Below are 24,186 nucleotides of genomic sequence, written 5' to 3' on the forward strand. Positions count from 1 at the left end.
AGGGTGATTTGCATATTAGTGTCTGGTTAGGTGAGTAAACAGGCAAAGCAGGTAGAAAAGAACCTGGGATATAGTAGGCACGATGGATGGTAACTCCTTTTCTCCCTTCTTACCCTCCACCCCTCAAATTTTGCAGCCAAGCAACTGCTGGTTTCTGATAATCAACTAATATGCTACCAACCTTCATGTGTTGAACAGAATCCTCAGCACCTAACACTATACTTGTCACTCAGTAGGCACTTAATAAATATTTGTTGATTATACAAATTGTATTGTTTTTCTATAACACCTATACAGAGCCAAAAGGCAGAACTGTTTTGGAGGAGAATATGACAATTTTAGATGTGTTGAGATTAAAGAAACTGTCTAAGTGAAAGTACTCTGTAAGCATTTGACATTTATCAATCTAGAGATTATAATCATAATCTTGAGAAGAAATGAGATTTTTGAGAGAAAGAAAGGTTGAGTGAATAGAGAAGAGTAGAGAAATAAGAACTGGACTTATAGAGGTAGGGAAAAAGAAGTCAACAATGACTTGCAACAATAATGAACAGAATCATCTAGTGTCACGGAAATCAGGGCTGAGAGGAATTTTAAGAAGAGACACTTCAGTCAGTGATGTCAAATACTGTGAGATAATAATTTTTAAAAGGAAATTTAAAATGAAATTTCTTCTTTCCCTCAGTCTTATTCAGGCTCAGCTAGGATGCATTCCCATACAAGACTTTGCTTTGACACAAGACACCTCAAAGATTTTCAGAAATGGCTCACGAATTACAAGATGTATGTTACAGGATTAATGGATTTTTCAATATTTTTCCAGTAAACTAGTATACTAGATTTAACACTGGAAACTTTTGTTTTAGGGTTGTCAGATTTTGTGGCTATTCAAGAAAAGAAGTTTGCTGTACTGTTGAACAGTTTGATTTTAACGAAATGTTTTAGATGTAAACTTTGGGAGAACTCTCTGCATGTATCCAAACAGTTGGAGAAAATCGGTAGGTACTGAATACAGGCAGGCAGTTTGTCAGTGTCTGCGAATCATTTTTTATTTCACTGTTTGGAAAATTATTATATGATTCTTTAAGGAAAAAAATGTTTGTAGGCCTAAATAAGGTACTGTAGTTCTCTTGAAAATCTGATTTTTTTGGCTCCTGCTTAAAGGATTCCATTTGAAATCAATTGGAAAACCTAATAAAAATTAATGCTCTTATTTTAAAATTTGTTCTCAAACCAAGAGTGAAATTTTGTTTTAGTACTTAGGTCACTATGTGTTACTCTCTCTTCCACTTTTATGACTATTTTGTTTTGATCTCAATGACAAGGTACAGAGCTAGCAATCCTGGCCATTCCTAGTTCATTGTAGAAAATTATGTCACTTTATATCTTAACTTTTTCTCTTTATTTCAATAACTAGAGTATTAGTAATGATCTTCATTGAGATTCTACAGACAAAAGATTGTGCCTAAATATTTCCTGTCTATTGGGATTTAGCTAAGGGTTTGAACTGAAAAACTCTAGAGGATGCCAATTACAAAGACTGGAATATGACTAAAGGACTCTGGGGTTTTCCAGTTTGGTGCCTTTGGCTTTATGACCCTACTCCTTCTTAGATGGCTAGAACTCTAAAAGGAGAGTTGTTATCCTATGACTGACAGCCTTTTATCTTTACGATTTTATATGCATCTTGGGGATGTTAAAAAATTACCTAGGGGCCAGCCCTGTGGCTGGGTGGTTGGGTTTTTGTGCTTTGCTTTGGCAGCCCAGTGTTTCGCTGGTTCAGATCCTGGGTGCAGACATAGCACTGCTCGTCAGGCCATGCTGAGGTGGCATCCCACATAGCACAACCAGGGGCACTCACAACTAGAATATACAACTATCTCCTGGGGGGCTTTGGGGAGAAAAAGGAAAATAAATTCTTTAAAAAAATTATCTAATGGGTCATTAGGGATTGTTTTATTATTCCTTGAATGAAGATCTCCAACTATTTTGTGAGGAAGTCCTACATTTTATTTCCTTTAAGTTTGAACTCAGTGGAGTGGCAGAGGGCTGACCAGTCCTGGGAGCTGGGGTGAAGGTGGGGATTGGCTGGTGAAAGTAAGGTCAAAGTGGAGGAGAGATTTCTGATGTAAAGACTCACCTTGCTACAGAAGTCCTGGCAAAGCAAATGCCACACCCATCCACAAGCACAAGAGTTCTGCATTGGGAAACGCATGTCATACAACATTTAGAAAATAGAAGCTTAGAGAAAATTTTGAAATTAGATTAAATGATTACTAGTAAAAGTTTCATTATACTTGAAAAAGTCAGTCATTCTGACTTTCTAGGATATTGTCAGTCTGGGCATCTGTTGCATTCTATCTGTTCCAAATTGCTGAACACTAGGTGTGTTTTTTCACACTTACTCAGTATAGCTAAACAGAAAGAAGCAAATATTGCCCAGCAAAATTCATATACTAGAAAAGTGAGAGAATCCAAACAAAGATGCAAATCTAAGTTCTTATTGATCATAAGGAAAAAAATAATGAATACAAATTGATTTTCAACAATGTTTATAAACTAAAAAATTAAAAGTCAGGAAAAGTTTTGAGGGAAAATGAAAACGAACATTAAGGAATTATGAATATCAATTGCGCCTTAAGTATAGATTATAGTGAATAATGAATAATAATTAAAGATATGAATAAGGAAACAGGAGTGTCATACCCTTACCAGTGAGTAATATGTGTGCCTTAGACAAGGTGGTAATATTTTGGAATTTTATGCTTCTGACAATATTTTCTATTTCAGGATTGGGTTAAATTCATTCATACGAGTGTAAGAATTTTAAACTCCAGTTTCTTAAAGTATAAAGAAAAAGAAAAGGTCCAAAGATGGAAGTGAACTTGATGTATTTAAGGAACAAAATTAAAGCCAGTGTAGCTGGAGAGTAGTCAGCAAGAGGAGAATGGTAGGAAATTAAATGGGAGAAGTAGGCTGTGGTCAAGTCATATAGGTAAGGGAGTTTGGCCATAGTAAGGAACTTGTCACTTTAGTAATGGAAAGGCAGTGGAAATTTTAGGCAGAAGAGTAAAACTATCTGATTTAGGTACAGAAACATAGAGAGAATTCTATCTCTAAAACAGAAATGCTTAGAGAGCCATAGCTTCATGAAGACAGTATTCCCATACCCGATTCGTGTTGCCTTTTTTTCAACCCTGAGTATAACAGTAGGTGTCTCTTGGTACTTGCTCTATGGATGACATATGGTAAAGCTAAGAGATGAGTTGTCATGTAAACCAAAGAGTTCCTCTTTGTTTTAGAAATCAAATGCATGTTTTATTTCAGTTTGAAAAAAAAATGTGAACAGTTGAATGACAGAGCCCAAATAATCCAGCTGAAAACATTTTTTTAAAACTTTAAAAATTAGTTATTAGTCTGGATCTTTAAAATTTCTTTTTTACTAATGTAGTTATTAAATATTTAAGCATAGATATAGTTTAAAATGGATTGTTTAAAAACTGCTATTTGATTAATTTTCCACAGGTATAACATTGTCGAATGCAATGGTAAATGCAGGTTTGACTTCCTTTAAAAAAATAGAAGAAACAGATGCAAGGGAACTTGAACTGGTATTTAATATTCACTTATTCCTAGTGTTATCTGAATTCTATCTAAGAATTCTAAAGCCTAGCTTTTATATCATTATTTCTGCTAAAAAATTGATCTTCCTTCTCTTAGTCGTAAGTATTTTAACTTAAGGTTTTGGGTATTAAACATTATTAAAACTGTTGACTCTAAAAAATATTTTACTGAAAGAATTTTTAGTACTGTGGTAAGAATATAATGATATAAATATTTTTAGATTTTAAATAGACATCCCCCTTTTGGAACTCAGATAAAAGAAACAGTGATGTATCTTCCAAAATATGAACTTGAAGTGGAACAGGTAAATGTTTTCTGGTTTTTATATATTTTGATTGGCTTTTCAGGAATATAGCTGACTTGGAGCTGTGTAGTAAGGTTATTTTTAACACTTTTTATGCCTATCCTTTTTTAAAGATTGCAAGATATAGTGATACTATGGCAGAAATATTAGTGACCATTATATTAAGAAACTTTGAACAGCTACAGACTAAAAGGACAGCACCAGATTCTCACTATGTTACCTTAATCATAGGTGATGCAGATAATCAAGTGGTTTTTAAGCACAAAATTATGTAAGTGTGAAATTTCTATTTGATTTTATTTCTAAGCATATATTATAAAATAAAAATTTTGCTGAGCAAAAGAGTAATAATATCACTGTGGGATCAGTTAAATTACATTTTCCTGACACTATAATGGGGTAGTTTCTGTAGCTGTCTGTTAAAGAAGATATTAACATTGGGTCTGTTGTTTTAGATTGTTATGTTGAGTACTCAAATGAACAGTGTAAAATCTATCGCTATGGTTTGAAACAAATGAATAGATGACCTTTAGAAGTAACTGAAGTCCACTATTGCTGAACTTTATTTTGTTGCTTTTCTCCAGTCATCCACGACCTTGCAACAGTTTGAGTGTAATCTTCCTCCCAGTCACTTAAAAATATATCTTCTACTTCCAAATTAAAATCTAAATGACTATAGCTCCATTGTAGGATCCAGGCAATCAGATCAAATATATAAGAGGTACCTTCCCTTGTACCTAGTTCTCTAGCATCCATTCTATAATTCTTACTTCAGCCTTCTTTCTAACACTATTATTTTTTCCCAGGATGTCATAAGCAAACTAAGGATATCAGTTATAGCTATAGCTAATATTTTTTGAGCACTTCATAAATTCCAAGTATTGAACTGTTTAATCCTTGCATGAGACAGGTGCTATCATTACCTACATTTTATAGCGGAGGAAATTGAGACCAAAAGAGTTTCATCAGTTTGTCCAAGGTCATATAGGTAGTTTATAGCAAAGTCTAGGTTTGAACCCAAGCATTCTGACTCCAGAGCCTATGCTCCTAACCATATTACTGTACTTGTAAGTTCAGGAATGGCAGTGCCTCTGAAATAGGAATCTCCTAATTGTTGCCAGTGTACTGGAAAATACCTTCCTAAAATGTCCCATACAAGGTTCCTGAAGGGACTGCAGTGACTGACAGGATATCCCTTTCACTGGTGACTACTCTCCTGCAAACAGCTATGACTCTCTTATAGAGAATATATCATTGTATGAATCCGTACTTTCTCTGACAACTAAATCTAATGACGGCCTTGACTATATGAGACTAAAATAATAAAATAAGTTCAATCACAAAATTGGTTGCTGGTTTGTTTGTGATATTATTAGATGCAAACTATTTCATAGCAATTTTAAAGATACTATTGAAGTTCTCACAAATCCATGTAACTTATGTATAGCCATTTTAAAGTGGTATGATTTAGGGGCAGATTTATGGGTTATTGATAGCAACTCTGTGATGAGGTGGGCCTGAAATGAGTCAGTGCAACTTGGCATCAGCTGCTGGGTCAACAAGTAGTTAAGAAAATTATGGTCGCGGTAGCTCCACTGATACTCCATTTCTCCCTCCTCAGAATTTGGGGAAAGTAGTTTTCAGTACTGGTTTCAGACATCAGATAGGACCTATCTTAGGATTAATTAGCCCTTGAAGATTAATATATTATTTCATTTAGTGTTTGGATCACTATTTAAACAATGTATTACTCTTTTTCAGGGATTCTGTTTTGCTAAAAGCTGGAAATTGGGTTAAAAAGGTTGATGTGAAGAGAGCTCTTAAATCTGAAGATCTTAGCATAAATTTAATTAGTTCTGAATATGGTAAGTTCATTGAATTAATGAAGACATGAATGTAAAAAATTTGGTAAAATAATTTAAAAGTTATTTCCTTTATGCTGGATCAGAAAAACATTATAAATGATATTGTGTCAAAGTAATTTATTTAAGTAATATGAATAATTTTAAAGGAAGCTTCATGTATTTAGGTGTGTAAAGATAGCATGGACTAGGATAACAAAATTAGAATTTTATCTGTTAATTTATAGATTTATTATTTTCCATGATAAATTTTAATTATTGTAGAAACATTGATTTTTATTTTTATGATGATAGATGCATTAATTTTCATTTGTTATATACATTTTTTGCATTTTTATTTCCTGGACTTGTTAGCCCTTCTAGCTCAAAAAGGTATAAAAATATAAGAGATATGAAAACAAATAAATGGTCTCATGTATAGAATTATATGATTTAAATAAGTGCCTGTATACTTTTTTGTTATTCCAGTTGGACTTGATATTCAGCAGAAATTTACAGTCTTTTATTTAGGACCCAAGAGGTTTGGAAATCAAATAATTATTCGAAAAAAATCAGAAACAGAGATTTCCCATTCTGCACATTCAGATGGATCTACTGTCGTAGGATCCAATAAAGGTAAATAGCTATATTTATTTCTCTTTTGCATTAAAGCAAAGAAATGGCTAGGGAGGAGCATCACTGTTATAGTCCGGTTTCACTCAGATTGTGGATACTCTAGAATTAGATGTTTAGGCTTCATAATGATTGCATTAATAATATATAATAGGAATTCTCTCTTATAGTTAATATTTGTCAAATTAGGGTGCTATTTGGAGCAGAAATGATTTGACTAGTTTTTTGATATACATTTCCCCTTTTTCATACCCACTCCATTTTTTTATCATCTTTTTTTTTTTAATTGCTTTTTCTCCCCAAATCCCTCCAGTACATAGTTGTATACTTTAGTTGTGGGTCCTTCTAGATGTGGCATGTGGGATGCCGCCTCAACATGGCCTGATGAGCAGTGCCATGTCTGCGCTCAGGATCCGAACTGGCTAAACCCTGGGCTACAAAAGCAGAGAGTGTGAACCCAACCACTTGGCCACGGAGCCGACCCCTCTACTCCATTCTTAGGGCCACTGTCAGAGGGAGAGTAAGTGATGTATAAGAATTTACAGATTCGATAAGGCAAACCAGGTGACAATGAACTTAAAATTTTTTTTCATTGTGGGACATTTCAGACATACACAGAAGTAGACAGAAGAGTATAATGAACACTCATCTACTCAGCACCCACCTTAAACAGTTATCAACTCATGGCTGATATTGTTTCATCTATACCTCTCTTCAGTTTTCCCCTTCTATATTTTGAAGAAAATCAGATATATTATTTCCTCTGTAAATGTTTCAGTATTTATTTGTAAATGGTAAAGATTTAAGAAAAAAATCCTAACTGCTTTACTCTTATACACAAAAAGCTAATACAGGCAGTCCCTGACTTACGATGGTTCAACTTAAGATTTTTCAACTTTACGATAGTGTGAAAGCAATACGAATTCAGTAAAAACCATACTTCGAATTTTGAATTTTGGTCTTTTCTGGAGCTGGCGATATGCAGTACGATACCGATAGTCTCATGATGCTGGGTGGCAGCAGCGAGCCACAACTTTCAGTCAGCCTCACAGTCACGAGGGTAAACGACTGAAACCCTTACAACCATTCTATAGCCATATACCCATTCTGTTTTTCAATTTCAGTACAGTATTCATAAGTTACATGAGATATTCAACACTTTATTGTAAAATAGGCTTTGTGTTAGATGATTTTGCCCAACTGTAGGGTAATGTAAGTGTTCTGAGCACATTTAAGGTAGGCTGGGCTAAGTTATGATGTTCGGTAGGTTAGGTGTATTAAATGCATTTTCAATTTATATTTTCAATTTACGATGGATTTATCAGGGCATAATTCCATCATAAGTTGAGAAGGATCTATAGTAACTAATATCATCTAGTAGTGAGTTAATGTTCATATTGCTAACTATCTTATAAATGTTATAGATATATCATCTTGATACCATCTAGAAACACCAGATTGGCTCCTGAATCCATTTGATACGTCGCTAGTAGTTTTGACAGTTTCCTTGCTGTGTGGGGTGATATGAGGTTACAGGCTTGTCTTGTAGATTTCTAGCCCCAGACCTGTACTAGGCCTTTTCTCCAAGGATCCTTTGTTTCTTTTCATGATAAATAGTTTTATAATATCACAGTCTGTGTACTAGGGGAGCTCATTGCCACTGAGTTGGATGCCATTATTGCTTGGATGTACAGAATTAGGAAATATGTGATTTTTTTTTGTTTTTAAAGATATACATAATTAATTCATACTTAAATGTTGAAATCAAATTCAGGGCTACAGGGCTTATCCTTAAACTTAATTATCTGTTTCTCCTTTCTGCCATGCTGAGAAATTTGGTTTTCAATGATTCCAAAAATGATAGAATGACACTAATTTTCTTTATTCCCCTTTATACACATAAGAGATAGAATCAGAATAACAACACCAAACTACCACTCTTAATGTGATTATTAAAAATAGTTTAAGATTTTTTTGCAAATATTTTTAGAAGGATCTCAATAGGCATGTATAATCAAATTACTCTGTTTTAAAATCGCTTGGAATAGGTCTTCTATGTGTGGCTGTGCCACCAAGTGTATACGTGTATTCTTTTAATTTTTGTTTTGTATTTAATTTATTTTATATTGTTAGAATAGTTTTTAAGGTTTTTTTTATAGTAATCTAAAATATTTACATGATTCCATAGTCAGATCTATAAAACAAACACTAAATGTTAATGCTTGAGGCACAGGCAGTCTATCATCCAGCTCTTCCTCATTAATTTGGTTCTGTTTTCACTCCCTTGGCCCAGAAAGGGGAGCAGTTAACAGGTATTGGGGAATGTGAGAACAACAACTCCTACCAAAGTACCCTAGGCAGTCATGCTCTGAATGGTATTGGTAGTTCTGATAAATAGTAACTGCAGTGAAGGATGGCAGGAAGAGCACGTATAGAACTGTTCTGTGAGCTCATGAGCACTCACCTCTTCCTCTTTAAAGAACACAGAAGAGCTTCCATTTCTGGGTAAAATGCAGTAGTTTGGGGCAGGCCAGTGGTCCCACAGCAACAACTATAAAAGCCTATATAAGTTATAAAAATGATAATTTTTAGGATATCTGTGAAAGCAGATTGAAGAAACTAAAATTCTGGAGAGGAGAGAACCAATCTAGGGCTGAAAAGTCAAAGACCCGTTGGTTCTTAATTAAAAGCCTTGGCAGGCCATGCCCTGGAAAGGGGTTTATGTGATCAACCCCTCACATGTTTGCCTGACGGAGAAAAAGGAAACCCTCTCTGGTGGAATGTAGCATAACCTGGAATCTACAGACACAATGTCTGTATACAATGAGAAATTAGGAGACCTGCAGAGAGGCAAGACTATACGTCTGATAATTAACTATATAAATAGAGTGAAGCAGCTCTGTAGCTGCTTCAAATAGTGGAGGTTAATATTATAAAGGTGGATTCAAATAGAGGATTTAATATTGTAAATGTGTCAGTTCTCCCCAAATTAATCTTTAAATTCAGTACAATCCCAATCCCAGCAGGGTTTTCTTTTCCTTTTTTCTGAAACAACAAACTGATGGTAAAATTCACATGAGAATTCAAAAGAACAAGAACAGTCAAGGTAAATTTGAAGAAGAAAAACAAAACCGGACAACTTGCTTTACTAGATAGATAGCAAGATGTTATTAAACAATAGATATTAGGAGAGTGTAATATAAGTATAAGATAGACGCATTAACCAGTGGAATAGATGAGAGTCCAAAAGGGTACCTGCAGATATTTATTTATGACGAAAGTGACTGTGCCATGCAGTGGAAAAAGGATGGTCTTTTTAAAAAATGGTGTTAGATCAAGTGGAGTCCATATTGAAAAAATTGTATCTTTACCCTGACCTCACATTCTACACAAAACTTATTTCCAAATATATGGCTTATTTAAACGTGAAAGGAAAACATTAAAACTTTTAGGAGAAAAAATAGATCTTCAAGACCTTGGATGGGAAGATTTCTTAAACAGGACACAAAAAATGCTAACTATAAAAACATTTGATGAATTTGACTATGTTAAAATTAAGAACTTCTGTTCATCAAAAGACACCACTAAGAAAGAGAAAGACAACCACAGAGTGTGAGAAAAAAATTACAATACAGCTGTTATTGGCTGAATTGTGTCCTCCCAAAATTGATATGTTGAACTCCTAACCTCCGGTACCTCAGAATGTGACTGTATTTGGAGATAGTCTGTAAAAAGGTAATTAAGTTAAAGTGAGGTTGTTAGGGTGGGTTGTAGTCCAATATGACTGGTATCCTTACAAGAAGAGGAAATTGGGACACAGACACACACAGAGGGAAGACCATGTGAAGATACATGGAGAGACAGCCATCTGTAAGCCAAGGAAAGGGGCCTCAGAAGAAGCCAACCCTGCCGACATGTGGATCTTGGACTTGTAGCCTCAAAAATTGTGAGAAAATAAATTTCTGTTGTTTAAGCCACTTAGTCTGTGGTACTTTGTTATGGCAGCCTTAGCAAACTAATAGACTGGCAAAGAATTATTACATGTAATATATGAAGAACTCCTGTGTCTATTAAAAAATAAGGTATTAGAAAAATGGGCACAAGATTGAACAGATACTTCAAAATAGAGGATATCAAGCAGTCAAGAACATATGAAAGGGTATTTAACTTCATTAGACATTGAAGGAATAAAAATTAATCTACAATGAGATGAGGATGTGTAACAATCATTACTCCCCATCACTAATATAAGTATAAATTCCTGCAACTACTTTGAAAAACCAGCGCTATTTACTAAAGCTTAATGAATGCATATTTATGAGCCAACAGTTCCCCTTTTAGGTGTATACCCAACAGAAGTGTACATATATGTTCACCAAAAGACATATTGTGGAATGTTCATTGTACTACTATCGTTAGCCCTAAACTAGAAACCAGCCAAATGAACATCAGCAGTTCTATGGACAAATAAATTGTGGTATATTGACCTATTCGAACTCTACAGAGGTTGGCAAACTTTTTCTTTTTCTTTTTTTTTTGAGGAAGATTAGCCCTGAGCTAACATCTGCCGCCAGTCCTCCTCTTTTTGCTGAGGAAGACTGGCCCTGAGCTAACATCCATGCCCATCTTCCTCTACTTTATATGTAGAACACCTGCCACAGCATGGCTTGCCAAGGGGTGGCATGTCTGCACCCGGGATCCCAGGCCGCCAAAGTGGAATGGGTGAACTTAAGGGCTGCACCACCACCAGGCTGGCCCCACAAACTTTTTCTTAAAGGGCCAGATAGTAAATATTTTAGGCTTGTAGGCCATATGGTCTCCTTCACAACTATGAAACTTTCTCTGTAGCTCAAAAGCAGCCATAGACACTAAATAGATGAATAGGCATGGCTGTGTTCCAATAAAACTTTTTTTTCAATAAAACTTTATTTAAAACATAGGTCGCTGGCCCATGGACCATAGTTTGCCAACTCCTGCTATAGAGCAATGAGAATGAATGACCTATGACTACACAAAAATATAAATGGATTTCATTAACATAACGCTAAGCAAAAGAAGCCAGACACAAAAAGGGTAAAACTGTATGAATCCATTTATATAAATTACAAAAATGGGTAATATTGTTATGAGTTGAATTGTGTCCCCCCAAAACACACATTGACATTCCAATCCCTGGTACCTAATAATGTGACCTTATTTGGAAATAGGGTCTTTGCGGATGTAGTCAAGTTAAAGTGAGGTCATATTGGATGAGAGTGGACCCTAATCCAGTATGACTGGTGCCCTTATAAGCAGAGGAAAGATACACAGACACAGAGAGGAGAACTCAGTGTGAAGACCAAGACCCAGAGAGAAGCAGCCATGCAAAGACAGAGGCAGAGATTGTGGAGTTATGCTGCCACAGGCTAAGGAATGCCTGGAGCTATCAGAAGCCAAAAGAGGAAAGGAAGGGTCCTCCCCTAGAGGTTTCAGAGGGAAGATGTCCACGCCAACAGCTTGATTTCTGATTTTTAGCCTCCAGAACCATAAATGAATAAATTTCTGTTGTTTTAAACCACCCAGTTTATGGAGCTTTGTTATGGCAACCCTAGAAAACCAATATACTAATCTATGCTATTAAAAGTCAGGGTAAGCAGGGGCTGGCCCAGTCGTGTAGTGCTTCTCTTTGCGTGCTCTGCTTCGATGACCTGAGGTTCACAGGCTTGGATCCTGGGCGCAGACTTACACACCGCTCATCAAGCCATGGTGTGGCTGCATCCCACATGCAAAATGGAGGAAGTTTGGTACAGATGTTAGCTCAGGGCCAGTCTTCCTCACCAAAAAGAAAGAGAGAGAGAAAACAGGTCAGGATAAGGGATACTCTTGGCAGAGGTGACTGAAAGAGGGCACAAGATTGGCTTTTGGGGGTGCTGATGATTTTCTGTTGTATGATCTAGATATTGGTTACAAGAGTGTGTTCAGTATGTGAGAATTCATTGTGCTGTACATTTACTATATCTACATATACTTAAATAAAAAGACAAAAAGGAAAATTTAGTTTTTACATATACTTAAATAAAAAGTTAGACAAAAAGCACTTGAGTTAGAAATGTAGGTTCTGATCTTGGCTCTGATATGTACTGCCTCTTGTGATCTTTGCAAATTACAATTTCTCTGAGCTTTAGTTTCCAAATTGGTAATATGAGGCTAGCAGTATTTCTTAGCAGTATTTCTTGGTATTCAATGCCACTGATCACTTTTTAGAAAATTTTAAGCCTGCCCTTAAAATACGTGCTTAAATAGTTGTGTTTAATGAGCAAATGAAACATGTTTCATGACGCTACTCTTCCTGACTTGCCTTCTTTCTCAAAGGCTGTTTTTTCATAGTATTTTCCTAACCCTTTTTCCGCTCTCTGACTTCTAAATGTTGGGGTTATCTAAGACTCAGTCACAGGCCTCCCTTTTTCTGTCTACATTCTTTTCCTAGGTGATCTTATCCATTTTTGTGACTTTAAATGCCACTTACGTATCAAGAGGTATACTGAACATCTCCATTTGCATGTTTCTTAGGCCAGTAAAATTCAACATATCCAAACTATGATCTCTTCTCCCTTTCTCCAGCCTACATCTGCTGTACGTATTTTCTCCCAGTCCTCATTTCAGTTAGTGGCACTGCCATCTGTTCATCCACCAGGTTGCTCAAGACTGTAACCTAGGAGCCATTCTTGATTATTCCCTTTCCCTCACTCCCTGTCCAATATGTCAGCATGTCCTATCATTCTGCCTCCAAAATATAATATCTTGAAAGTGGTGCACTGTACGTCCTCATTAAGTATCTGTTGAATAAAATTGGGGGAATACCTGCTTAAATGGTTGTGTTAATAAGCAAACAAAATGAAAAAAGTGTATGTGAAAATGTTTTGTAAATTAATAAAGTGCATTCTAAATGTTACCATTATTGATGTTATACTGTATTTTAGAGGGAAGTGCTTTCCATTTTCCTTGTGTTTGGATATAAAAAAGGAAGAAGGGTTTCTGCCTAGCTTTCAATGACCCCCTTTTTATTAGAATTGACTCCCACATCACGGAAGTAGGCTATGTTTGTTCTATTTATATTACATTCTCCTCAGACCTCCATTCTGGCCACTGTTTCCCTGACAGCAAAATTATCAGGAACCAAGGTGACCTTCTTTCATTCAGGCCTAAGTCCAAATTCCCAGAAGGAAGGAAGTACCTTAGTTTAAGAAAGACAGTTTAGAATTAGGACTGCACCGAGATAATATAAACGCAGAGCTGTCAGATGGTGGACTGTGGAAGAGAAGAGTAAAGCAGAGGTACAGAGAGAAGCAAAGGTGAGAACACCTGAGCCAGAGTTCTGATGACGTTCCATTTCTTGGTTTCCAGTCCTTCCTGATGCCTCGCTGCAGTGCTGCTTTTGGATTGTGAATAATCTGTATTCATGTAATACATTCCCCCCACCTACCACCTGTTTTTTGTTTAAAATAGCTTACATTGTTTCTGTTACTTGCAACTGCAGTAAATAGTTGGGATGTTTACTATGCTTCCTACTAGAATGAACCTTTTATAAGGGCAAAAGTTCCCCACGTATTCTGCACAACCCTGTGGAAAACAGAAAAATGCTTCCTATCAGACAAATAATGTTTTATTACACACATGCACATACATACACTCACACATCCCCTTCACAGACGTGTGTACACAATCAGCCCAAATCTTATGAACATCCCAATTATATAATTCAGTTCTTATGTGCAAATTCATATATGCTCAAATAAAGATACACAATTATACCTTTAGATGTAACATACATACACTATCTGCATTTTCTTTCTCAGTAACTGACACAATGACAGGGTCATGGATTTACACTACGAAGCTTGTGACAACAAAATTTAGGCTTTTTCAAATCAATACAAATTTCACTTTTTCTGACCTCTTGTCAGACCATATTATTAAATGATACAAACTGATATTTAGTTCAGAGAATATAGTTGCTAAATGATCGTTTTCAAATGTGCTTGCAAGCTCAACAAATATTTTAATATTGTATATTGTCAAATTATAGGACCATATATAAAAACAAAAGTATGCACATTAGTGTACATAATTAAAAATTCTTTTTATGCTTCCTACAACTCTTTGAAAACATTCTCTTAACAGCAGTTTCTCATATATAGTTATAGTCCAAGAGATAAAATTTTTGTAAAATCTAAGGAAAAATATTTTTGCTGTCTTAAAGATATGGCACTGTGAAAAATACACTTTTTTAGTTGTAAAAGAAATTTAACATTTTTTCAGGCCAATTACCTCTTAATATATGAAGTTTAGGCATTTAAACTTATCCTTTAAATGCATTCGCAGTAAGTATAGGCTTTGTTTAATTGGAAGAAAATTGATTTGACATTAATTCATTTGCATCTGCTCTCCCATTCTAAGTATGAAAATTTAATGTGCTTGAAGAATGCAAGGATAAAAACAGTGCCTGAGCACTTTGGAAGTGTGCGCTTTTAAATACTAATCAAAAGGCAGTCTGCTTTTCTTTATGCTCGCTGGCGTATATGTGCATTAAATTGCAAAATCAAGGACTCCAATTCATCAGTGTGATCCTTTTCTTTTCTTTTCTTTTCTTTTTGAGGAAGATTAGTCCTGAGCTAACATTTGCTACCAATCTTCCTCTTTTTGCTGAGGAAGACTGGCCCTGAGCTAACATCGGTGCCCATCTTCCTCTACATTATATGTGGGATGCCTGCCATGGCATGGCTTGACAAGTGGTGCGTAGGTCCGCACCCAGGATCCGAACTGGCAAACTCTGGGCTGCCAAAGCAGAACGTGTGAACCTAACCCCTGGGCCACTGGGCTGGCCCCAGTGTGATCCTTTTCTTGATAAATATATACCAAAATGATAGGATAGTATTTGACAAAAAATTAAAAGGATATGCTCTCTCCTTTAAAAAGTAAAATAAAGTACGTGAACCTATGATTGTCATAAATCAGGAACTGCAAAGTCAAAGTAATATTTTTTTAGAAATATCAGCTCTAGTGGCTTATGCACAGACCAAATTATTTGAATTTATAATTAGGATATGAGGCTAAGTATGTCAGGGGAACTTGCTATTTCAGTTTTTTTCTGGATTATTTTTTTAAGCAACTGACCTTTGCTCCAGTAGCCATTACTGACCCTGTTAAAATAATTTTAAATATTTTCCTTAAATACATTTCTAGTTGACATTAATAAATTTATTTTACTTTAAGTAATTGGAACTGGAGGCTTTAAAATGTAAGTTAATATAATATGACAAAATTATGAAAATATGCATTTCGGGTTATGATAGTGATGGAGTATGGAATCTGTTTAAAGTATAACTAAGAGTACAGCTTAGGTCAGTTTTCTCTGAGACCATATTTTTCCAATTATCAGTCTGTAAGCTTATGTTTGTTAATAAGACAAATTCAGACAATTCTCAGGACATAGGGAGGGGGGTGGGGGAGCACTTATATTTTCTAAGTACCATTTCTAACAAATATAGTAAAAAGTTTTTGTCACTTAGGTAATATCCATATACTAGTATTCTATAAACAAACTTGTATACAGTCCTCATTCCTGACAAGACTTGCCAACTCTGCTTTGAAATTTTTGGGCGTCCCCAGAATCTCTAAAATTAGACTCCCAGATTCTAGTTAGTTTTCGCCACTGGGAACAAATGTATGTAGTCACTGTGCACCATCTTGTGGTAATGTTTAGCAATGCATCTATTAGAAGTCCTTGGATTAAGGGACAAAGCAACTCCTTATCCCTTATTGGCAAAATAACAACCCTCAAGACATTTCCTCCGAGTCTTCCCACCCCTAAAACAGTAAATGCCCTCCATAAAGAAATTAAATGCATAATCTAGGGAGAACTTAAGGCAGCTAGTATAACTGCAGAGTGGTTGAGAGATAAGGGTCTGGAATTAGACTACCTGAATTAGAATCTCAAATTTGCTATTTATTATCTGCATAGTCTTGAACATTTTACTTAACCTGTGTATGAATTAATTTTCTTACCTGTGAAATGGAGCTATAATAGAACTGCCTGATAGCCAGACAACCAGGGATGAAGAGACATTTGAGGAAAATCTGAAAAGTGAAATAAAGCCCCAAAGAAGTAAAGAGTAAGTGGATGAAAGAGCAACAGGATAATTCAGGAAAGCAATAAAGCATAATATAAGCTAATTAGTAGCCTCAGAGAAATTAAAGATTAAATTGCAACCATAAAACAGAATAGGATGCCATGAAAAAAGGGCAATTAGAGAACAAGAGTGAGTACAGGGAAGTAAAAACTATGAATGGAAAAAAATAGCTTACCTTGAGGGCCAGAAGATAAAGTCCATACAATGTAAATGAAAGCATAAAGACAAGGAGACAGAAAATGTAGGGGACAAAGGGGTCAATCTAGGAGTCTGGTAGCTGACTAATAAGTGTTCCAGAAAGAAAGAACAAACAAATCAGAAGAAATAATTTGAGAAAATTTTCTAGACTTGAAGTGGAACATAAATCTGCACATCAAAAAGGCTTACTTAGGGCTGGTAGGATAAATGAAAGAAGATCTACAAAGGAGGCATAATTGCAACATTTCAGAACATCATGGATAGAAAATCATAAATGCTTCCAAGGAACAAAAATCGAAGTTGCGTTAGAGTTTTATCAGCAACACTGCATGCTAGAAGGCAATGGCCTTAGAAATTCAAGGGAAAAAGGATTTTCAGTCCTGTATTCTGTACCCAGCCAAACTATTAAGTGTGAAAGTAAAATAAAGATATCTTAATACACTCAAAGATTCAGAAAGTTTAATTCTCACACATCCTTTCTTAAGCAGTTGCTTGAGAATGAACACAATAAAAAACAAAGCAGTTAACCAAGAAAGAAGAAGTCAAAGAATCCAGAAATAGTGGATTCGGCCCAGGTGCTTAATAAAGTTCCAGAATGACAACTCTAGGACAGGCCTGGATTGCATTAGGAGGAGCAGGGAGGGCTCAAGGGGGGAGGGTACCTATGAGGGGGGAATAAATGGGTGAGGTGTTTCCATATATTTGCCTTTATCTTAGAAATATTGAATGAACTTGAACTTCAGATATATACTGCTATACTAAAAGGAAGGCAGTAAAACTTCAGGGAAAACAATATGCTTTTCAAGAAAGAAAAGCACCCCATTTGATTCTGCATTAAAAATATTTTTACTTTTTATATAGCTCTCAAATAAGTCCATTCTCTTTGACTACTACTATTACCACTCTAGACTGAGTTACCGTAATTATCTTCCCTGGACTCCTACAGTAGCTTCTTAACTAGTTTTCTTGCATCTACACTTTCTTCTCTCAAATCCATTCTCTGTGTTGCACTCCATAGAGTTTTTTCAAATTGAAAATTCAGTTATGTCCCTTCTTTGGTTAAAACACTTCCCCACAGCTCTTAGAATAAAAGGTCCAAATCATTAATAGCCTACAAAGTTCCATAGCACCACATGGTCAGTCAGTCCCGAAGCAGCAGTAGAGTGGCAGCTGCTATGTAGTGTTGCCTCATCTCCATAAAATTGGCTGGTGAGGACATGAGACCCAAATAGATTTAGACATCTTATTACTTAAACAAACAGCAAAACACGATCGGCATGGTATCAGCTCCTTGTATCCCTAATCCCTCAGGATGACACTGAACTGGAAGGGCCAGATGACACGAATGGTGGGTTGCTTTGTTTTTGAGGAGTTAACCCTGTCTGCAGCTGGGCAGTTTTATAGCCTGTAGCTGTCCCTGAAATGGGCAGGGTGGAAAGTCCTATGTCTTACTAGAAACTGCCTCATCGCAGCCTCATGCAAAATAGGGAGCGTCTTGCAAGCTAAGGAGGCAGATGAGAAATGACCTTTAACAGCTCCTCATAGGAGACATGCCTGTCTTGACATGTCCCAATGAGGATCAGAGGGCATTCTGTAATAGTTGAGCCTTCCCTAGATGGCCTATGTGGAGACGTGCAATTGCCAGGGTGCCATGATGGAACAGTTCCCCTACAAACTTAGGCTGACCTTTCTACCACTACAGTTTCATCTCGTACTCTCTACTTGCTGAGCATCAGCCACACTGACCTTCTTTCAATTTCTCCAATGTGGCATGCTTTCCTATGTCACAGAGCTTTCGCATATGCTGTCTCTGTCTGAAACACTTTCTCCTACCTCTTTGCCTTGTTACCTCCCCTTTCTTTAGTCCTCAGCCCAGTTGTCACTTCTGTAGGGAAGGCTTCCAAGATATTCCTGACCAGGACAGCTCCCCCTGTTATCATAGAGCATACCTCTCCTTCATAGCACTCAGAACAATTTTCATTTTATAATTACTTGTGTAATTAATTAATATAATACTAGAGATAGAGATACACTAATAATTAGTTTACCACTTAATTTTAAAATGTTTTCACATACTTCATTTTATCTTTTCATCTCTGTGAGGTAAACAAAAACAGGTATTATTTTTAATCTTTGTTTTTTTTCAGATAAGAGCTCCTAGTAGGACTCATGTTTTCTTACTCTAGGGTGGGGTGCCCTGTACTTCAGCACTGTGTTTTTCATGTAAATACATTAAATATAAGGCAGCATACAATAAGCAAGAGGGACAAAGAAAATTCCATAGGGGCTCAAGGGAGAGAGAAATCACTTCCAGGTGAGGTGATCAGGATAGATCTCCATGATAGAGGTGCCATTTGAGTGGCCTTGAAAGTTGACAGGCTTTTGATAGACAAGTGAGGGTCTTCTAAGACAAGAGGTAATATCAAACGTACAAACGTAGAAAGGCTTGAGAGTCTGAATAATGACAAGTGAATGTGGTTTGATGGATGGTAGGGTTAATATGGGTTCTAGAAAGGGAGGCTAGAATTACATTATAGAAGACGTTATATGTGGAATTAATTTTGTTGGCAGCAGAAAGTAACTAACATTTCCAAGTGGGCAAGAGATCTATCTGGTCAGAGTTGAACTTTAGGAAGACTAATTAAGCAACAGCATATAGAATAAATTGTAGCATGGTAGGACTGGATTCAAGGACTGGATTCGTGAGAGATGAGATCATGAACTGGGGCAAACCTTCTCAACTAGTAAGCCATGGCATACCTTGCAAAGTAAAAGGTTGAAACCTTTCAGCCAGTTATCGCTGGAGTTCACCTGTATTGGAGGAAAGTTAGGTATTTTTTAACTTGCAGCAAAGGAGAGCACAGCACTGGCAGAACTGTGGGTCATCTCAGGGAGCTGGGAGGAGCTTATAGGATTTCAGCTTGTACTGGTGCTGCTTAGGAGGGTTTAGGAAAAGCAGAGATCACGTCTAGATTGGGTGCTTTCAGAAAGTGCGGTTTTGGATATTTTAGTATATCTTATCTCGGAGATGGGAGGATTAAAGAAATAGTAGTCATTTGTGTTAGCCAGAAGAGGGGGATGTTTAGTTATTTTTGTGGTTCTTGAGTGTCCTTGTCTCCAAGTTTCAGACATAATTACACCACAGTCTTATCTCTGTCTTCTACTACAGTCAGAGTGGCCTTATCTGACTGTGGTTTATATTCTGCCAACGTTGTTTATGTTCAGTTGGGAACACTATGGTTCAGCTGTCAGTTTCCAGCTGCCAGGGATGTTTTATTACTTTATCAGTAAGCGATACATTGATCTGCTCAGCCCTTACAGTGCCGGGCCAGTTGCCTCATATGGTGAGCAGCCTTATCCATTGGCGCCAGGGTGCTATTTTGTCTAGATGTGCCATGCCTTGAAAAAGGTTGTTTGAGCAACAGCTCCGAAAATGAAGAGTAAAGGACCAAGAAAAATTCTAAAGGTTTTCAAAGGTTTTCGCTATCTCCAACATTTCTAGTTCACTTAAAATCTATGCTCCAGTAAAAATAAACTGATTTGCATTTCTACCATTTGTGATTTGCTGCCTTTGGGTATTATGCCCTCTGCCTGGAACATCTTTCCCTGGTCTCATGTCTAGATCCTATCCATCCTTGAAGGACCAGTTCAAATGTCTCTCCCTTCCCCCACATTACTAGTGAGAACTAAGATCAAGAAAAAGCCTACTTAAAATATAATAAATGAAGAATAAATTAGATATTTGGATATATTAATTCTAATTTAGAGGGGTCAAGCTGGAAGCAATCTCTCCTTTCTATGAATTCATGTAACAAATTTCTTATACCTCTAAACAACTTATTTCTAACATTTATTACCTATGTATGCTGTCCTAACTATTAGCAGTTCCCACTGATGCCATCAAAATGCCATGAGGCATGCTTCTTTCCAGGTTCTTCAGGCATAAGTATAAAGCAGCAGAAAAGTTTCAAAACTCCACCCTCAGTCTTACCTCATTCAGCACAAGAGGTGCTGATATTCTACGATATTTGACTCTGTTTATATCAGGAAGGCTAAGAGAAGATTATAGGTGGCTCGATGCTCCTTGTGAAAAGCTGGGGTGGGGCTTTTGTTATCAGAAATATGTGACTAACTGTTATCAGAAATATGTTTTTAAAAGTTACATATTAAATGGTTTAACATTTGAGGAAGTGTGAAAATCGTAATCTTTTTGTATTGTCTGGAAAGAAAGACTGGATAGAAATTAATTATATTAAATTTATAACAATAGATGTAGTAAAAAATAGGTTTGTTTTCTTCTATTAATTTAGTAATGACTGCCTGCAAAAAACCTGGGAACCGAGAATGTAATCATCACTGTAAAAATAAACAAACCTGTGGACATGACTGCTGTAAGTTCCATAAAACAAATTATTTCATGTTTTAAAAATTGAAAAGTCAATTTTTGATGCATAGTAATGACTTCCCAATTATCTATGTATGATATTTACATTATGCAGCTTATGACAAATAATTTTCTTTTGTGGGCAACATAAAAAAGTAAATATTAGATTAGAGATTTTGAAGAAATTTGGCTTTATATGAACAATAACTAAAGACTCCAGAATTTCTTTTCATAGGTAAAACTGGAGTTGCACAGAAGTCAGAAATGAAAGAGACAACAATTTCATTGTATTTATCTGATTTAAGAAACAGGAATGCTGTTTCCTCTCTTCCTCCAGTTAAACGTCTCAAGGTTAGTTTTAATAGCATTTATCCCTTGTTCTGTAATTAAATGTATGTGAGTATCCCTTTATTCTGTGTATCACTTAGGTAGGTATCCGCAGTGTACTTTAGGTTTACCTGAGGGCTTGACTAGGAATATGACCATTATTCCTAATGCTGTTTCTAAAGGAAAAGATATTATAGTTCTTACTAATCGATCTGTAAATCCGCTTTTGGGACTTAGTTAGACAGCCCCTTCCCTCATTAGCTTTTTTTTTTTTTTTTCCTTTTTTAACTAGAGAAGAGGAAATGGAGAGGGATATGTAGGTTGGCTTGGTTCAGCAACTGAAACTAGACATTCTTGCCCTTTCCTGGCTCCATCTGTGCTGCACTGGGCTGGGAAGTCTGAAGCTGATTTTGACTCATGCACCTAGATGAGCACTGAGCAAGAGCCTCCCTCCTACGTGATGAAGGAATGGGAGTTCCTACTCATTGTTAGGCTAGTCACTAGCAGACTTATTTTAAGGCTGAGTCATCATTTCCAGGGCAAAATAATTGATCAGGCCACAGAACAGAGCCAAGAAAATGGAAGTGCCTGTTTCTTTTTTCTAGAGCTTTTATAAGAATGAAGATTCTAAGTCATGAGGCTAAAACAAAGGGAATATTGGGAAACAGGGAGAGGCACCTTCTCTGAGATAATATCTTTTTAGTAACCCGAGTTTTTCTCCCTTCCTTCATTCCTTTTCTTCCATATTCATCGAGGACCAAGAATATGTCAAGTACTATAATAGGTACTAAGATACAGTGATGAATAAGACAGTTTTAGTTCCAGTCCTCATAGAGCTTATAGTTTGGTCAAGGATTCAAATAAGTAAATAGGCTTTTCAATATAGTATAATGAGTGATTTGTGACAGAAGTGTAAGATAACTTGAACTTCGATAGAAAGGGTACTTACTCCACATTTGATATGCCAGGAAAGGATTCCTAATAAACATGATTGAGACCTAAAGGATATATAGGCATAAGCAGGTATGGAGAGGTGGGCACCAGAGCTGTGATGGAGAGGGATAGAAAGTATTCCAGACAGAGAGAATATGCAACGGTGCACAGCTGACATAGAGATAGAGATCTTTTAAAATACCGAAGTAATACAGTATGTCTGGAGTTCTATTACAAGTAGGGAAGTGGAGGGAGATGAGTCTGAAGAGGAAAGTAGGAGCTAGATCATAAAGACCTTTTTGCTATTTTAAGGATTTGACTTTATCCTGAAAGTATTGGGAAGCCACTGAAGGGCTTTAATCAGTGACATGATCAGAATTGCATTTTATAAAGTTCATTCTGGATGCAATGTAGAGAATGGATTAGAGGATGATAGAAAAGGAACACAAGGACTCATTAGGTGGGTTTTGCAGTAATCCAAGCAAGATGATAGCCTAGTCTAGTGTAGTGACAGCAGCAGTGGAGAGAAGTGACTGGGTTTAAAATATTTTTCAGACATAGAATCAGCTACCTTGGTACGTAATTAGTTATGAGGGGAGCAGTGGAAGGAGTAGTTAAAGATGATGCCCAGGGGCTGGCCCAGTGGTGCAGCGGTTAAGTGTGCACCTTCCCCTTCGGTGGCCTGGGGTTCGTCAGTTCGGATCCCGGGTGCAGGCATGGCACCTCTTGGCAAGCCATGCTGTGGTAGGTGTCCCAAATATAAAGTAGAGGAAGATGGGCACGGATGTTAGCTCAGGGCCAGTCTTCCTCAGCAAAAAGAGGAGGCTTGGCAGCAGATGTTAGCTCACGGCTAATCTTCCTCAAAAAAAAAAAAAAGATGATGCCCAGCTTTCTGGCTTGAGCAACTGGGAAACAAGTGGGGCCTCAGTAGGGTAAGAACTCTAAAGGAAAAGCAAGTTTGGAGGGGTAGAGCCATGATAAGTTCAATTTGGGAAATATTGGATTTAGAGGCCTGCAAGATGTTTAGGTAAAGATGTTCTACAGACAGTTGAATATAACTGAAAATCAGGAAAGAGAGCTGAGCTAGAAATATAAATTTGAGAGTCATTCACATGTAGATGATAATTGAAGCCATGGGAGTAAATGGGATATTTGATTGAGAATTTGTGGAGTGAGAAGAAAAGGCCTAGTAAAGAACCATGAAGAGTATCAACATTTAAGAAGGGCCTGAGAAGGAGATCTGAGTTGAGAACTATCCTGAGTTTCTCATAATTCATTGGTTTTTTGATTTTATGTACCAGCAGGAATTTTGCTGTTTGGTTCGTTGTTTAAAAGGCATTGATGTGAAATTGATAGTTAAACTGGTTTTTTTCATTAATAGATGCAAATGAATAAATCTCAAAGTGTGGACCTTAAAGAGTTTGGTTTTACTGCAAAACCTTCTCTTCCCAGCGTATCAAGGTATAAATATAATGTTAATATCTGAGGTAAAATATGCATCATAAACTCTCTATTCCTCCAAATAATCATTTATTCAGAGAAAGATGGTCACTGGCTGACTTCAAATCACAGTAATTGTTTAGTTCCATAATGAAGTAATGACATCATAAGAGTTTTTTTAATCTTTCATACCCTAAACTTATTTAGAACTCTACAGTTGTAGAATACGTTAACATTCATTGAATCATCTCTTTCCTGAGAAACTACCCGTCCTATGAATCAAGCCTCAGGCACTCTCTGCCTTCTAAACTTAACAGGTGACAAGAGTATACT

General features: G+C 36.5%; 1 protein-coding gene across 1 annotated transcript in view; it reads left to right on the forward strand.

Moving 5' to 3' along the window:
* The window catches only part of HFM1 (helicase for meiosis 1), a 106,365-nt gene that overhangs the window by 69,550 nt on the left and 12,629 nt on the right, over positions 1-24,186 (forward strand). The window contains exons 24-33 of the mRNA XM_070592760.1: positions 686-783; positions 867-998; positions 3,526-3,611; positions 3,845-3,928; positions 4,042-4,199; positions 5,690-5,793; positions 6,259-6,405; positions 21,080-21,160; positions 21,389-21,504; positions 23,795-23,874. Coding sequence (XP_070448861.1) covers positions 686-783; positions 867-998; positions 3,526-3,611; positions 3,845-3,928; positions 4,042-4,199; positions 5,690-5,793; positions 6,259-6,405; positions 21,080-21,160; positions 21,389-21,504; positions 23,795-23,874 — 1,086 coding nt within the window. The remainder of the gene's footprint in view (positions 1-685; positions 784-866; positions 999-3,525; positions 3,612-3,844; positions 3,929-4,041; positions 4,200-5,689; positions 5,794-6,258; positions 6,406-21,079; positions 21,161-21,388; positions 21,505-23,794; positions 23,875-24,186) is intronic.

Source organism: Equus przewalskii, chromosome 24, assembly GCF_037783145.1.
Source record: "Equus przewalskii isolate Varuska chromosome 24, EquPr2, whole genome shotgun sequence".
NCBI classification, from domain to species: domain Eukaryota; kingdom Metazoa; phylum Chordata; class Mammalia; order Perissodactyla; family Equidae; genus Equus; species Equus przewalskii.